This window comes from Globicephala melas, chromosome 13, assembly GCF_963455315.2.
Source record: "Globicephala melas chromosome 13, mGloMel1.2, whole genome shotgun sequence".
Taxonomy (NCBI): domain Eukaryota; kingdom Metazoa; phylum Chordata; class Mammalia; order Artiodactyla; family Delphinidae; genus Globicephala; species Globicephala melas.
The window spans coordinates 14417666-14432620 of NC_083326.1; the positions used below are offsets into that span (position 1 = coordinate 14417666).

General features: G+C 44.3%; 1 protein-coding gene across 8 annotated transcripts in view; it reads left to right on the forward strand.

Moving 5' to 3' along the window:
• The window catches only part of ZNF532 (zinc finger protein 532), a 108740-nt gene extending 98957 nt beyond the window's left edge, over positions 1–9783 (forward strand). For all 8 annotated transcript variants that reach the window (XM_060310260.1, XM_060310262.1, XM_060310255.1 and 5 more), the window contains 3 exons: positions 3869–3981; positions 6182–6329; positions 7745–9783. In XM_060310260.1, the coding sequence (XP_060166243.1) occupies positions 3869–3981; positions 6182–6329; positions 7745–8239 (756 nt within the window). In that variant the 3' untranslated portion in view covers positions 8240–9783. The remainder of the gene's footprint in view (positions 1–3868; positions 3982–6181; positions 6330–7744) is intronic.
• The last annotated feature ends 5172 nt before the right edge of the window (positions 9784–14955 follow it).

Consider the following 14955-nt stretch of genomic DNA (forward strand, 5'->3'; position numbering starts at 1 on the left):
TTAAATCCCAGAGCTCAGACCTGAGCCCAGGGCTGGGGCATGTAGAACAAAGGAGTTTGTTTGGTAAGAGCAGTTAATAATAATGCTTTCTTCCCTACAGGACACAAAGGTAAAAGAGTCAGAAATTGGAGATGAGGGAGACAGTTCAGGAGGTGTGCCCACGTGTTTTATTTGATATTTTGCTCTAACGTTTTAGCAGAATTTTCAGACCCTTCCAGCTTATTAGTTCACTGTTTCTTTAAAGAGTTCTATTTAAAAACAAAATAATTTATAATTCATAAATTTCTTTTCTGATTTTAGTTAACTATAAAGAGTGCACTTAAGGCCCTGGTTCTGTTGATATCAGTTTATGCAGCCTTGGAGCCAGCAGAAGTAAAGGACATTAAAAGTCTTGAAAACAGAATGATGATAGACTTTTACACTTTTTTTCCTTTTTTTAAAAGTTAATTATTTATTTGTTTTTGGCTGTGTTGGCTCTTTGTTGCTGCGCGCGGGCTTTCTCTAGTTGCGGCGAGCGGGGGCCACTCTTCGTTGCGGTGCGCGGGCTTCTCACTGAAGTGCCTCCTCTTGTTGCGGAGCACGAGCTCTAGGCGCAAGAGCTTCAGTAGTTGGGGCACGTGGGCTCAGTAGTTGTGGCTCGCAGGCTCTAGAGCGCAGGCTCAGTAGTTGTGGCGCACGGGCGTAGTTACTCTGTGGCATGTGGAATCTTCCCGGACCAGGGCTTGAACCCGTGTCCCCTGCATCGGCAGGCGGATTCGTAACCACTGTGCCACCAGGGAAGTCCTACACTTTCTTAATACTGTTTTTTCCCATGTTTGTTTGATTAAAAATTGCTCCCTGTGTCATAAAGTAGCAGTATGAACTATTATAATATTGAAGATACAAGTTATGAAGATAAATTAGGCAAAGCACCTTTAAACAAGTTAGTATTTAAAATTTAACAAAGAAGAAAGTCATTTGTCTTGATAGGTATTGTGAACATGGCAGGTTTGATCTGGAAACTGGAGTTTAACTTGTAGTTTTCTTGTCACCAGTGATTTTGAAACCTTGCCCCATTGTTTTGAGATTGCACAGTTCATTTCTGCAATTTTTTTCATAAAGATGTTGAAAAAGAGTATCTCATACATCGTCAACTCTTTTTGAAAATAGTAATTATTGATTTAGCTAAACTGCTCTTCATTTATTTTATTATCTTCTGAGGATTTCTTTATTGATATTTCTCTATTACAATTTTGATTTGATATTAATATAACTACACAGTAACAAGAAGTAGAATATTAAAATCTTCACCATAATAGAAAATCCAGTCTGCATGTCTCTGAGGTCTCTGCCCTGTTCTGTGCTTAGAAAGATACACTTCCGTTGTCTCCCTCCTTTATGATTATTTGCTACAACTGTCTTGCTTTTAGAAAGATGTCTTATGTTTCAGCTCTCCCAGGTGATCTTAACATTGTCCATCTTATATGTACAGAATTCAACAGGAGTTAGGTATTTGTAGATGTTAAAAACCTTTATTGAAACATAGTAGAACTCTTCATAACTGACTGTTCTTGACTTAAAGTTTTATTGTAAAAGAAACCTCTTATTCATTCTCTGGCTACATATGCTAATAAAAGAGACTAGGGATGGCCTATTCAATGTGATCGAAAATTTTTATGAAGGAGAAGGGACAGGATATCTCAGGCACTAGTTGGTCACTTGCTTTGTTGTGTCTTTTTTTCCCCAGAGATGATTCTTACAGTCTGGGATACATGATGTATATGCATATATCCCGGGGATATGCTTAGGAAAGCAGTACAAGCAATGGTACGACTTTCATCTTTAACTTGGAGAAGGAACTTCCTCCTTTGCCTTTGTCTGGGTTCAAGACCTTTTCAGCGTCCGCCGGACTGATTTGTTTTATTTAAAAGATTGTGTTTTCCGCTTTTTAAAAAATGAAACTTGGACATGTAACTTTCTTATTACTAATAAAGTAACGCATATTGAGGATTTCTCTGTGTCCCAAGCACTGTGCTAGCCCTTCAGTGGCCCCCTTCCCCCAGCACTCTCTCTGAGGACGGCACTGCTGTGATCCCCACTTGACAGCTTGGGGAGTGGGTGTTTATGGAGGTGGGGACACTTTCCCCCATCACATGGTTAGTGAGTGGTGGAGAAAAGGTGCCAGCCCATCTCTGGGACTCCTCTCAGCCGCCTGAATAGAATTGCTTACCAGCTTGAATAAGGATGTGTTTGTCAGGTGATTAATGTAAAAATAATTTTTTAGAAAACATCATTTCTTTATCACTTAGGTCACAGTTGCTTGCTTATCTCTTCTTACTGCCAAAGTAGTAACACAATTTCACGTGAGAACGTATTCCTTCTTCATCCCCATTTTTTACGAGGGCTGATGAGCCAAATTTGTTTCATTCACGAGGCGAACAGTTCTTTCTTGATTTCATTTCCTTGTGATGTGACATTACTTCCAGACTGCAGTGCGTATCATGCCCAAATAATTTGTGTTAAATGTTAAGCCACCAATTTGACTTCAAACGTTCCACATGGGAATCTGTTGAATTAACATTATGTCTTAGCCAAAGTGGGAAACTTTGACTTTTATCTCTCTCTCTCTCTTTTTTTTTTTTTTTGGTGGTACGCGGGCCTCTCACTGCTGTGGCCTCTCCAGTTGCGGAGCACAGGCTCCGGATGCGCAGGCTCAGCGGCCATGGCTCACGGGCCCAGCTGCTCCGTGGCATCTTCCCAGACCGGGACACGAACACATGTCCCCTGCATCGGCAGGCGGACTCTCAACCACTGCGCCACCAGGGAAGCCCAGATTTTTATATATCTCTTGATCGTGCTCTCTTGCTTTCTCAGTGTCCCTCCCCTGCACACACACACACACACACACACTCTACATATACCAACAGGCAATATCCCCAAAGTGGTTTCAAACTTGTGTTCTTGAGATAACCAAATGGTATCATTTAAAACAAAAAGCATTCTTGGAAAACTCTTTCCTTATTTAAGCAATAATTAGTTATTAGGGGGAGAAGCTAAAATGTTTAAAATTAGCCAGAGATGTAATTTAAAATGGCATATTGGAGAAGGAAACCTGTTCTTTCTGGATATAACAAATTAACTAATGGCTTTATTTGGTATCTGCTGAAGATTGTTTTTCTAGGTTATCTGTTTTTTAAAAATAACGTCTCTTACGCAAAGAAAATTTATGTAATGTTTTCTTTTCAGCTATCTGGGTGTTTGTGTTCAATCAAAACAATAAGTCTTTTTAAGGAAAAAAATAGTTTTTTAGTCTTATGATAAAGTGTGTTCTCTAGAAATGAACCCCTCCATGATTACTCCAGCCCTGCCCACCCTTTCTGTTACGTTTTTTTTTAAATTGATTGATTGATTGATTGATTTTTGGCTGCATTGGGTCTTTATTGCTGCGTGTGGGCTGTTCTCTAGTTGCGTTGAGCAGGGGCTACTCTTCACTGTGGTGCCCAGGCTTCTCATTGTGGTGGCTTCTCTTGTTGCGGAGCACTGGCTCTAGGCGCGTAGGCTTCAGTAGTTGTGGCTCACAGGCTCTGTAGTTGTGGCGCACAAGCTCTAGAGCGCAGGCAGGCTCAGTAGTTGTGGCGCACGGGCTTAGTTGCTCCGTGGCATGTGGGATCCTCCCAGACCGGGGCTCAAACCCGTGTCCCCTGCATTGGCAGGCTAACCACTGCACCACCAGGGAAGTCCTCTGTTACACCTTTAAAATCTTCTAGTCTTGTTACTGTATTGCTAAACAGCAGTGATACTTAGACTCTTACAAAAGAGTTTTTAATTTGTAAAGTGTTCCCGTTTTTGTTCTCTCAAGTGTCTTTCTTTCTTTTTTCTCCTAATAAAGCAAATGAAGAAGCACCCCTGCCGCCAGTGTGACAAGTCTTTTAGCTCATCCCACAGCCTGTGCCGTCACAACCGGATCAAGCACAAAGGCATCAGGAAAGTTTATACCTGCTCGTAAGTCGTGATTTCTAATGTGGGAAGCACAGTGAAAGGATTAGCCTAGAACTTCTCGAAGGTTTTTCCCATTTCACCATTAACTTTTCATTTTCCCATTCTCTGCTCCATGGTGTATGGATTTCCTTTCGGAATTGTATTTTGTTTTGACAGACCATTCTTGCTTGGTTTGTAACACTTAACAATATTAAAATAAAAAGGAGCAGCCCCTTGCCCACCCTTTGTATGTTCTTATCTGTTACCTTTGTTCTTTTTTTTTGGCCACACAGTTTGTGGGATCTTAGTTCCCTGACCAGGGATTGAACCCGGGCCCTCAGCAGTGAAAGCACAGAGTCCTAACCACTGTACTCCCAGGGAATTCCCACCTATGTTCTTATCCATTATACAGAGGTAGGCGTTTTATTACTGAGAATTTTGGAGAAGTGGCTCACGGGCAGGTAGGTGCACGGTTGAATGAGATGCTCTTCGGTCTCTTACACACAGGGAGTTGGCAGCATCAGTAAGCCGTTTGGGCTGGTAGATGTACTCAGGGTTCCGAGCAGGCCGTGGTGGGGCCAGTCATGGAGTCATCCTGGGCTGGACGTTTGCCCCTCGGCTGCAGTGCATCCCTCATCTCAGCACACGCTGTTGGTTAGAGACCAAATTCAAGGAACTGAGTGGGCCACCCCACTGAGTGGACAGTCCATGAGACTCTTTGTGTTTGAAGGTCAGCGATTGTCATATTATTATTAGTGAGAAAGCTTTCTCACCCACTCAGAACATGCCTGAAGTGAGGTGATGTAACAGGGTTACTTACTTTAAGGCACTTCCCATAAAAGAGGACTAAACGACACAGAAGCCATACAGCCAGCGTGTGGCCGTGATGAAAGCAGGACTCCGTGTACCACGTGCCTGAGGGAACGTGAGAAAGTCAGCTACCAGATCGCCGGGGCTTTGCTGTGTCTTGGTTAGGTAGGGAATGTTTCTTGGGTAGGAAAACAGGGACCCTCCTTCCGTGAAATTGAAGCTGGGAGTGATTTTGGTGAGATGAGAACATTCTGTAAATACAGTCTGTATGTTGAGACTGCATTGAAAGAATCAGTGAATTTAGGAGGAAACCCTGGGCTGAGAAAATGGAAAGCAATGCTGGCGTGGATGGCACAGTCCTTCCTCTAACGGGGGTGTTCGTTTCCTCGTGAAGTGACGTAAGGCAGTAAGACGCCGGGATTGTCCAGCCATTTCGTCTGTTCTTTGGTGTCGGTGCTGACTCCCACTGCTGCCCCACAGAGCGTCTCTAACATGACACCAGAATTGGGAGCCAGTCATTATAAAATGCTTAGAAGCCTCTCTGAAGACAGCAAATTTGGTTCTTCATAAGCCGTGAGGCACTTTCCATCCACCTTCGCTGCAGTGGTATTCTTGATGTCTGGCTTAAGAGTATCTGTAATCACCATGGTCATTAACTTTCGTTTACCTGTGTTTGGCCTGTTTGATTAAGAAAATGATAAATTCATATCTTCTAAAGAAGAACTGTAATCGTAATTAACATAATTTTGCACACGCTGAAATGACAGTTTAAATAATTGACCTGTCTTGGATATCTGTTCACAGTTTTCTACATTTTAATCGACTGACTGAACACATGTATTTGAGCGCTGCGGTTCTAACCATGCATATTGCATTTGTGCTTTGATGAGGAATTTGACGGGGAGACAGTCTGTCTTGTCTGTGTTACGGCAGAGTGGACAGGAATCGTTAACACCGGCGTGAAGGAGTCAGGCACGGACTTTCTTCCTATCAGAGTGTCTCATGACGTAAATTCTGAGGGAACCGTCTGAGTCACTGGAAAGGAAACTTTTGAAATTTAATGTTCTCCATGTTAAAAATTACAGCCATCTAGAATAATGAATCAAGTAATACTTTAACCAAACTCAGAAAATAAATACTCCATCTGACCCAAATTAGGCTGATCCTGTAAGGACACAAAAACTGATAGAAAACTTTTAACAAAAGCTGCAAGAGTTTTTTTTTTTTTCCACCAATTGGAAACTATGATTCATAGCAAAATTACTCTTTCGCTTTGGACCAGTGGTACTCATGCAGACGACCCTGGCCCCTCTGAGCGGGGCTGTCGGCCGGCTGAGGGCTTTCAGCAGTGAATGTGCGCCTCAGTGAGTTCCTTTAAAGCAAGTAGGTTATTTCCTTGTCTTTTTCCTCACAGGCACTGCCCAGACTCCAGGCGTACCTTCACGAAACGGTTAATGCTGGAGAAACACATCCAACTCATGCACGGAATTAAGGATCCTGACTTGAAAGAAATGACAGAAGCCACCAATGAGGAGGAAGCAGAAATAAAAGAAGATACCAAGGTCAAACACTGCACGTGTTCTCTTTACAGTGAAGTTGTGTTGACTTGCTTTTGCCATTTTTTTTTTTTGCATTTAAATTATTCTACGGTTACACAGTTCTAAAAATTCACACTGTGCCTAAAACTTTAAAATAATAGGGAAGCTCTCTCTGCACTCGTTCTGAGCTTTCATCTTGCTCCTAAAAGGTAACCTTTATTAAGTTTCTTCTGTATCCTTCCAGACACAACTTTAGGGATTGATCTACTTACATATAAAATGTTATGCTGACTCACAGAAGTGGTCTCTCAGCCAGGAGATTGTATGAATCTAGACTCCTCTTCATTGGCAGTATATTGGTTGTGAGAGGTGCCTAATCAAAATTGATTCCATTTAGCTTCTCTTTGTACTGATAAAGGATTAAGATAAGATCCGTAGATAGTGCCTTATCAGTAGGTAGTGAACTTGAAGCAGACAACAGAACGTATACTAACCTGAGTGCACATATACTAACCTGAGTACACGGTGTGTGTGTCGCAAGTGCTGTTGCAGTAAAGCAGACACTTAGGAGACCTGCCGTCTTTGGCCCTGTGCTGCATCTGGAACGTTCCTGGGTAAAAGCCTGTGTGTGCTTTCAAGGAGTTCATCATTGAAATCAGAATACAAGTCAGACTCGTGTCGCATTAAATTGTAACCCTTTCCCTCAAGTGATGGGGAGGCGGGGATGGAATTAAAGAATGTACGTGCAGGAGCAGCCCTAGGTCAAGGCGGAAAAGCAGGACGGCTGCAGAGCTGGGAGGACAGGGCGGCGCCTCGTCTTGGCTTTTTAGAGAGCTGGAAGGGAGGGGATTTGATGAGGCCAGAGGGGAAGGGGTGGGAGGAAGGTGAGTGGGCAGGAAAGGGCGCTTAGGAGACCCGGTGAGGCTCAGGTGGCTCCGCCTGAGTCTCGGGAGAAGCACAAGTGCGGACATCTTCTCCTCCACGAGGTGCTTTTCAGTCCGCCCGCCCCCTGCCTCTCCTCGGCCTCATCTGCACACTCACCTGGTCGCCCTGCCCCGGCCCCCCTGGCCCGCCTCCTGGGCCCCTTTCCCCGTGTGGCCTCCTGGCTCAGGCTGTCCCTGCCACACTGCACGCTGGCTCCTTCGTGGCTCTTCGTCACTCCATTGGCGCCTGTGTCGCACGAGGGCTGGGACCTGTCTGTCCTACCAAGCCGGCTGTTGGAGGATGCCTGGTCATCCCGGAGTTGAGTCCACCTCTGTTGGGGGGCTGGAAGGCACGACCCTTGGGTGGGGCGGCAGCCACGCAGCCGTAAGGAGCCCGCACCCCCCCGCTCCTGGGACACGTTTCCCCGCAGCCCCAGAGCCCGTGAGCACCGACCGCCCGTCACCCGCCCAGAGACCGGTTTTCAGTGCGTCACCCGCTCTGTTTTTCTCTCCAAGGTTCCCAGTCCCAAGCGGAAGTTGGAAGAACCCGTTTTAGAGTTCAGACCTCCCCGAGGAGCCATCACGCAGCCCCTGAAGAAGCTGAAGATCAATGTGTTCAAGGTGCACAAGTGCGCCGTGTGCGGCTTCACCACGGAGAACCTGCTGCAGTTCCACGAGCACATTCCACAGCACAAGTCAGACGGCTCGTCCCACCAGTGCCGCGAGTGCGGCCTCTGCTACACGTCGCACGTCTCCCTGTCCCGGCACCTCTTCATTGTCCACAAACTGAAGGAGCCGCAGCCAGCGGCCAAGCAGAACGGGGCCGGCGAGGAGAGCCAGCAGGAGAACAAGCCTGGCCCAGAGGACGCGCCGGCCGACGGCCCCGTGTCGGACAGAACGTGCAAAGTGTGTGCAAAGACGTTCGAGACGGAAGCTGCCTTAAACGCCCACATGCGGACCCACGGCATGGCCTTCATCAAATCCAAAAGAGTGAGCTCAGCGGAGAAATAGCCGCGCACCCTTCCCGCCGAGAGGCCCGGTCCACGTTGGAAGCAAAGAGACAGTTTTCTTACAAAAAGTTGGCAGTTATCATAGAGTTAACAGTACTGTCTAGGCTGTTGCAATATATCCTCCTTCCACTCCCTTCTCCGCCTCCTCCTGTATATCCTCCTCGATTAAGTATTAAAACAGTATTTGAGTTGAAAAGAGTTTGTATATATTTAAATGAATAACTTTTTATACTCTTTGTTACATGTTTATATCAGTATTTAGTGGAAAATGTTTTGAAGTGTTTTTTTGTTTCGTTCTTGGTTTTTTTTTTTTTTTTTAATTTGAGTTAGAATTTTTCTTTTTGTACTGTTTCTTTAAAACAGTTCTTAGTATCAGGGGCAGTTCCTGAATTCAAATAAACCATTTTGTATGTCACAGATTTGAATGGGTTAACTAATTACAGGCTACGATAATGCCTTTTTTAGTGTTTTTAATTTTTAGAATTCACTACATAAATCGTAGGTGATTGTAGGTCTCAAAAACACTAGGGACTTTTAAGTGTCTTAGCACTATCCTCAACGTGCCTGCTCCGCCAGGGGGTGCCGGCCCCGTCAGGACCGCAGCCCGGCGTGTGGCGTCTTCTCCAGGCCAAACTGTGTCGAAAGCAGCCTTGCAGGTCGCTTCTTTCTCAGTGGGGGGATGAAAACTTGGGCCAGAGATCCAGTAAGGAACGTGGATTGATTCCATCTCAGAACGGGGAAGAAGGATATCCTAAAGGGAAGACACGGGGGTGCGGGGTGGCTGGGGGCCGCGGTGGCTTTCTGGGCCGATTTGCAAGGCTGACTTCTAAAGAGCACAAGGAGATACAGCAGCGAAAGGGCTGGACTACTGTCAAAGTTACAAATACGTAGTTAGACCAATAGATTTATATAGTCAAGCTTTTGTCATGTAATTTATTAACTATTGCAAAGACACAACTAAAAATATCAAGTATTTCTCTGGCTCTTGACAGGAAAAAAAAAAATCACAATTGACTTAACCCTTTGCTGTCTAAAGAGTTGGCGTTTCCTGTTCAGGGTGCTACTGCCATACGTCCTGGTACTTAGACTTGGGATGCACAACTTCCACCTTATTGATGCAGCAGCCGGCATGTCGCAATTGGCCGTTCGAGTCAGCACTGAGCCACCTGGGTTTATTAGTTCAGCCATTTAAATAAGTATCTTTAACATCGGTAGTTCCGCTTTCTTAGTGCAGCCGAGGTACTCTTCTGTCCCTTCCAAACGTTTCTAGTTCTCTGGGAGAGTTATACTTTTTGGTTTTGTGTTTTGTGTTTTCTTTTGCATTTTATATCTTGTATTTATCCCTAAACATGTTTTGTACTTTTTTTTTTTAAGAGAAGAAATTCTTTTGTGTATATATAGATATACTTGCATGATATACTGTAGTCAACGTTCGGTTCCTCAGAAGGTCTTGCTGCTGTCAGGTGTCATGCACTAACCATATCCATCCTAACTGTATTAAACACATTTCATATGTAAATAAACGTGGGACATTTGGCCCTTGTGCTTCCGTGAGAGAGTTATTGATGGTGGGTCGCTGACATCTTCATGCAGTTTAGGGAGTGATTCATTGCAGGGCTGGGCTACGGGGTACTGCAGAATTCTCCCTGCTCAGGAGAGCGGCATATTCATTCTTGTTAGCAATCAGCTAACATATCGACTCCATCAGTACATCGGTATAACCCGAGGGTGTGATGAAGTACGCCTCAACTTGAAATTCAATTGCTGTTACTTGTTATATTTATACTTGTATTGCTCTTAAGTTGTATTCATAGCACTTTTCATATGTTTCTGCATTTGAACCTTGCAATAAACCTGTGTGGTGGGCTGCACGGGTCTAATAGCCTAGTTTTACAGTCGAGGAAGCTGAACTCATTAAGTTCTTGGCCTAAGCCCTCAGAGCTGGTAAGTGGCTTTGCGTATTAGAACCCAGATATTCTTGCTCTAAATCTAGTGCTCGCTCTATGTGTTTATGTACATATTCACAAATACTCCTTTATTCAACAAATAAAAAGTATGCAAAACACAATACTAGAAATTTTTGTTTGTGGCACTATGACTTTTATAAGATAACTTGGGAGGCTGTCTACTCATAAATACCCAGGTGTGCTGGGTAATATGAAATTGGCATCTATTAAATGCCTAGATGAGCATCCAGGAAAGGTTTTAAATAGGCCCAGAGGTCCAAAATGAAGAAGAAACTAAAATCCAGAGTAGAAAAACAGCACCCGATGCTGTAGCCCTGGGAGGAAACCTGGATGGTTCAACTGAAGAGAGAATTGATGAACTGGAAGATGGATTGTGAAGAAATTCCCTAGAATGCAGCAAAGAGATAAGGAGATGAAATATATGGAAGAGCATAGGAGTCCAGGACGAAATAAGCAGCTCTAACAAGTTTCATAGGAGCTCCAGAGGGGGAATAGAAGGAACTGGAGAGAGCCAGTGTGGAAAATTCTTAGCTGTTAATGAAAAGACATGAATACTTGGGTTAACATGGTGAATGCTGAGCAAAAAATCCATGTTGGGACTTGTGAATTCTACCCATTTTTCATTAGCTAAAGATACTGGGTGTGGTTGTCAATGCGGGCATTTGAGAAACAGGACAGAGACCAAAGGTAGAAAACTGGGGCACATTCCATGAACTTTTAGGAATCCCATTTCCTCTGTTGGTGGGGAAGGGGAGGCGAGGCTGACAGAGTAGGCTGGGTCCAAGGTGTAAAAAACCTTGAATGACAATCTTCGGGGGTTTGTACTCTGATAGAGATGAGTTATTTGGACAGGGGAGTGACTACCAGATTAATTGGTGACAGTGCTTAAGATGGAGGGTGGAAGGGATTTCCCTGGTGGTACAGTGGTTAAGAATCTGCCTGCCAATGCAGGGGACACGGGTTTGAGCCCTGGTCCGGGAAGATCCCACATGCCGTGGAGCAACTAAGCCCATGCACCACAACTACTGAGCCTGCGCTCTAGAGCCCACGAGCCACAAGTGCTGAAGCCCGAGCGCAGGCTGTGCTATGAAGAGTAGCCCCCGCTCACCGCAACTAGAGAAAGCCTGCGCACAGCAATGAAGACCCAACACAGCCAAAGTAAATAAATAAATTTATTAAACAAAAAAGAGATGGATGGTGGGAGTGTATCAATCAGCATAAGTTAGGTTATGCTATGGTTGTGACCCTGAATCTTAACGGCTTCTAACAAGACTTATTTTTCTTTCTTTTTTTTTCGGCTGCACCCCACTGCATGTAGTATCTTAGTTCCCTGACCAGGGCTTGAACCTGTGCCCCCTGCAGTGGAAGTGCAGAGTCTTAACCACTGGATCACTAGGGAGGTCCCCTGAGACTTGTTTCTTGCTCAGACTGGAGACACTGCTCCAAATCTCTTTATCCCCTTACCCCACTTTCAACGAAATTGCTGCTTATTGGGGCAGACAGAAAGTGCAATTGACTGTTCTGGCACAGAAGTGACAGATGTCACTTTTCACATGTCATTGACCAAAACCAGTAACATGGTCCCACCTAATCACAAGGAGGTCAAGAAGTGCAATCCTACCATGCGCCCGGAAAGCAGAAGACTGAAAATATTGGCACAGCATAAATGACCATCACAGGAATAACGTTGAAATCGAAGTCGCTATGGTGCCAACACAGTGGTCCACGTGGGCATGAGGACTCGGCTCAGGGTGGGGGAAGTAATCTTGGAAAGAGGCTGCAGTTGTAGGTAGCATTTCAGGAGCATCAAGGAAAATTTCATGCTGTGGGATACAGAGAAAGAAGAGAAGCCTGAAAGTTCAAACCTAGGTGATTTCGTGAACAGATTTTTTTTCAACGTTTAGATTACTTAAATAGAAATATGGAAGTCAAAATTAAGAGCTGTTCGTGGGGCAGATGAACTTTAGATATTCATTCAAGGTTAGTTTTTGTTTGAATGTGTGTGGTTGGGTGCTTTTGTTACCAATAATTGAGTAACAGTAATGCATAAAGAAGAATACCATCAAGGTGGTAAAACATGAAATGAAGACAAGGACAGTGCAGGCTTAGCATCCCTGGCATAGACAACTGCTTCCTCCCAAACACATTTTCCGCAAATTCCTGACTCCTACTCCAGTAAGTATTCCAAAGAACAACTGTTCCACCCCAAAGCTCTGATGGGTGCCTCTCTTCACGGTCGGTGGGCTAGTGCGTTCCGTCCCAGGATCTTTGACCAACGGAAATTTCCTGTTGAAAACTTTGGCCGAGATTAATATATTATTTCATAATCATCATGCCGTGAGCACTGTTATTCTTTTTTTTTTTTTTGATGCCTACTTGGAAGGGGAAAAAAGAAATGTGTTTAAAGAACTTCATAAATAAAATATGACTTAAAGGAACCATTCATCTGTCCCAGAGAATTGTCTGAAAATAAAGAGGGGAGTGCCAAATGCAGGATGATACTTATGCCATTTAGTTTCTCTCTCTTCCTCCCTCTCTCTCTCTCTCTCTGCAGATCAGATGCTGTAAGGATCCCAGATTGTAGCTCTTACTTTTAAGCATACATCTTTTAAATAAAGAACCTGGAGTTAGTTTCCTTAAAAACTTGGCTTCTGCTTTTGCACAATGCAGTCTTTGCTTAAATGGATCCTTGAACCTTCTTGTTTGACTTTCTTTTTGCAGTGAGGAACCTCACATCCCTACAGAGTTAATCGTAAACCTTTGGGATATGACAATGTAAACTTATTTCTCTGCAAAGAGCCTCTTCTCCTGCTGCTAGAAGCCTCTGGACTAGCCAGTTGTAATTTTGTAGTCACCATTACTCCCAAAGCACTGATTCTGAACAGCCCAGTCTCGGTCCACATGTTTTGGGTGTAAGGCCGAATTTGAGACTTGGCTACTGTCAGTCTTCCCTAGCTAGTTTCCAAATTAAATTTATGAGGTTAATTTTGACTCAGAAAGCAACACTATTTATACTGTTTCACAGTATTTAAAGGAACTGATTATTTAATTTGCTTTGCTTTTTATCATAAGCTGCTATCCTTGAGCTTTTCTTATAGTTATAAGTGTAAATTACACTACCACGGCAAGTCTGTTTCTAAGCGCACTCCTTTGCAAGATGATATTTTTATCTAGAGGCAGTCTATAATTAGAGTTCACCCTATCACACCTCCAACTCAGTTCCAGAAGGTGTGGGTTTAGCCTAAGAGTAATTGTCTGACCTTCAGGTCGAGTCAAGTTTAATTGGATCGGTTATTTCTGGAGAAGAAACATCATCTATTTTTTGAAAAAAACAAGGAAGGCAGAGATCCACTGACTGGAGAGAATGGTGTGAGGTTGATGTGAGTCAGAAAAAAGCAGAGTCGTATGTGTCAAAGGGAATGGCCCTGTCTTGGAAAGGGTAGAAGACACATCTCTAAGTAGGGGTGATGGACATTTATCTTGACTTTGTCAGTTCAGTATCTGATCCCTTTCTGGGGTTGGGAATCTACCATTGTATGAATCTCTGAGGGACGGATCTTGCCTCCTACTCCCGAAACCAGAAGGTCACTCTGCCTGACCCCCAGCAGCCTAACCTTAGGCATGGGATGACCAATACTTGGTCCAAATGATGCTCCTGCTTTGACTCTCGAGCGGGTGATACAACAAAGTAGGGACAGTTTAAATGTACTCATTCTGGTGGCACGGGGGCGATGGTCATGGTGATTGCAGATGGAGAATTACACAGAGCATTGCTTTTGTTGGTCGGTCAGGGCAAAGGAAGAACCAAGATCTGGAAGAAAAGAATGTAGACATTCCTCGGAATCTCTGCTAGTTGGGAACCAGTCTGCCTTCCGGGAACCACTGACCATCTTGGACCCAGGGGTGCCATTGTGGTGGGACATTTAGAAGCTTAATCCTTTCCTTCCCTCTTAATAAGACACCATCCAAGCAACATGACGATATCAATTATTTTATTCTAATATTTTATTGAAGTATAGTTGATTTACAGTGTTGTGTTAATTTCTACTGTAGAGCAAAGTGATTCAGTTATACATATATACCTTCTTTTCATATTATTTTCCTTCATGGTTTAGCACAGGATATTGATATTGAGTATAGTTCCCTGTGCTATAGGGACAAGTAGCACCTTGCTGTTTATGCATCCTATGTCTACTAGTTTGCATCTGCTAATCCCAAACTCCCAATCCTTCCCTCCCGCACCCCTCCTCCTCCCATCACAGGACATGGTACTTGCTGATCCCTCTGCCTGGACTGCCTGCCCCTGTGGTTATTCCCACGGGGGCCTTTCCCCTTCCTTCAGCTTGGCTCTGAAGTCACCTGCTCAGAGGGATCTCCGGGTCACCTCCCTCAAAGTGCCCACGCCCACCAACAGCACACACCCGCTTCGACACTCTCCGTTTCTTTACCCGCGTTTTATTTTTCTTCCCAGCGCTAATCCCTCCTGCCACTGTATGCTGATTTGTTAACCCTGTGTCATCCTCTGGATGAAACATTCCAAGCTGCTCCGTGAACTCTTGCCTGCTTTCTCATCCGCGTTCACCATCTCCTCTCATGGCAAGAGGCGTTTGTTGAAAATTTTGCAACCTGGGAGCAGCAGATATTAGTTTTCCCATCAGGTTGACCCTTACTCTTGTCAGCAAAGACAAATCCTTGTTTTCTCAAGTCCATTGCCAAATGATGAGAGGCCAAATGCTCTTTCCTATTCTGT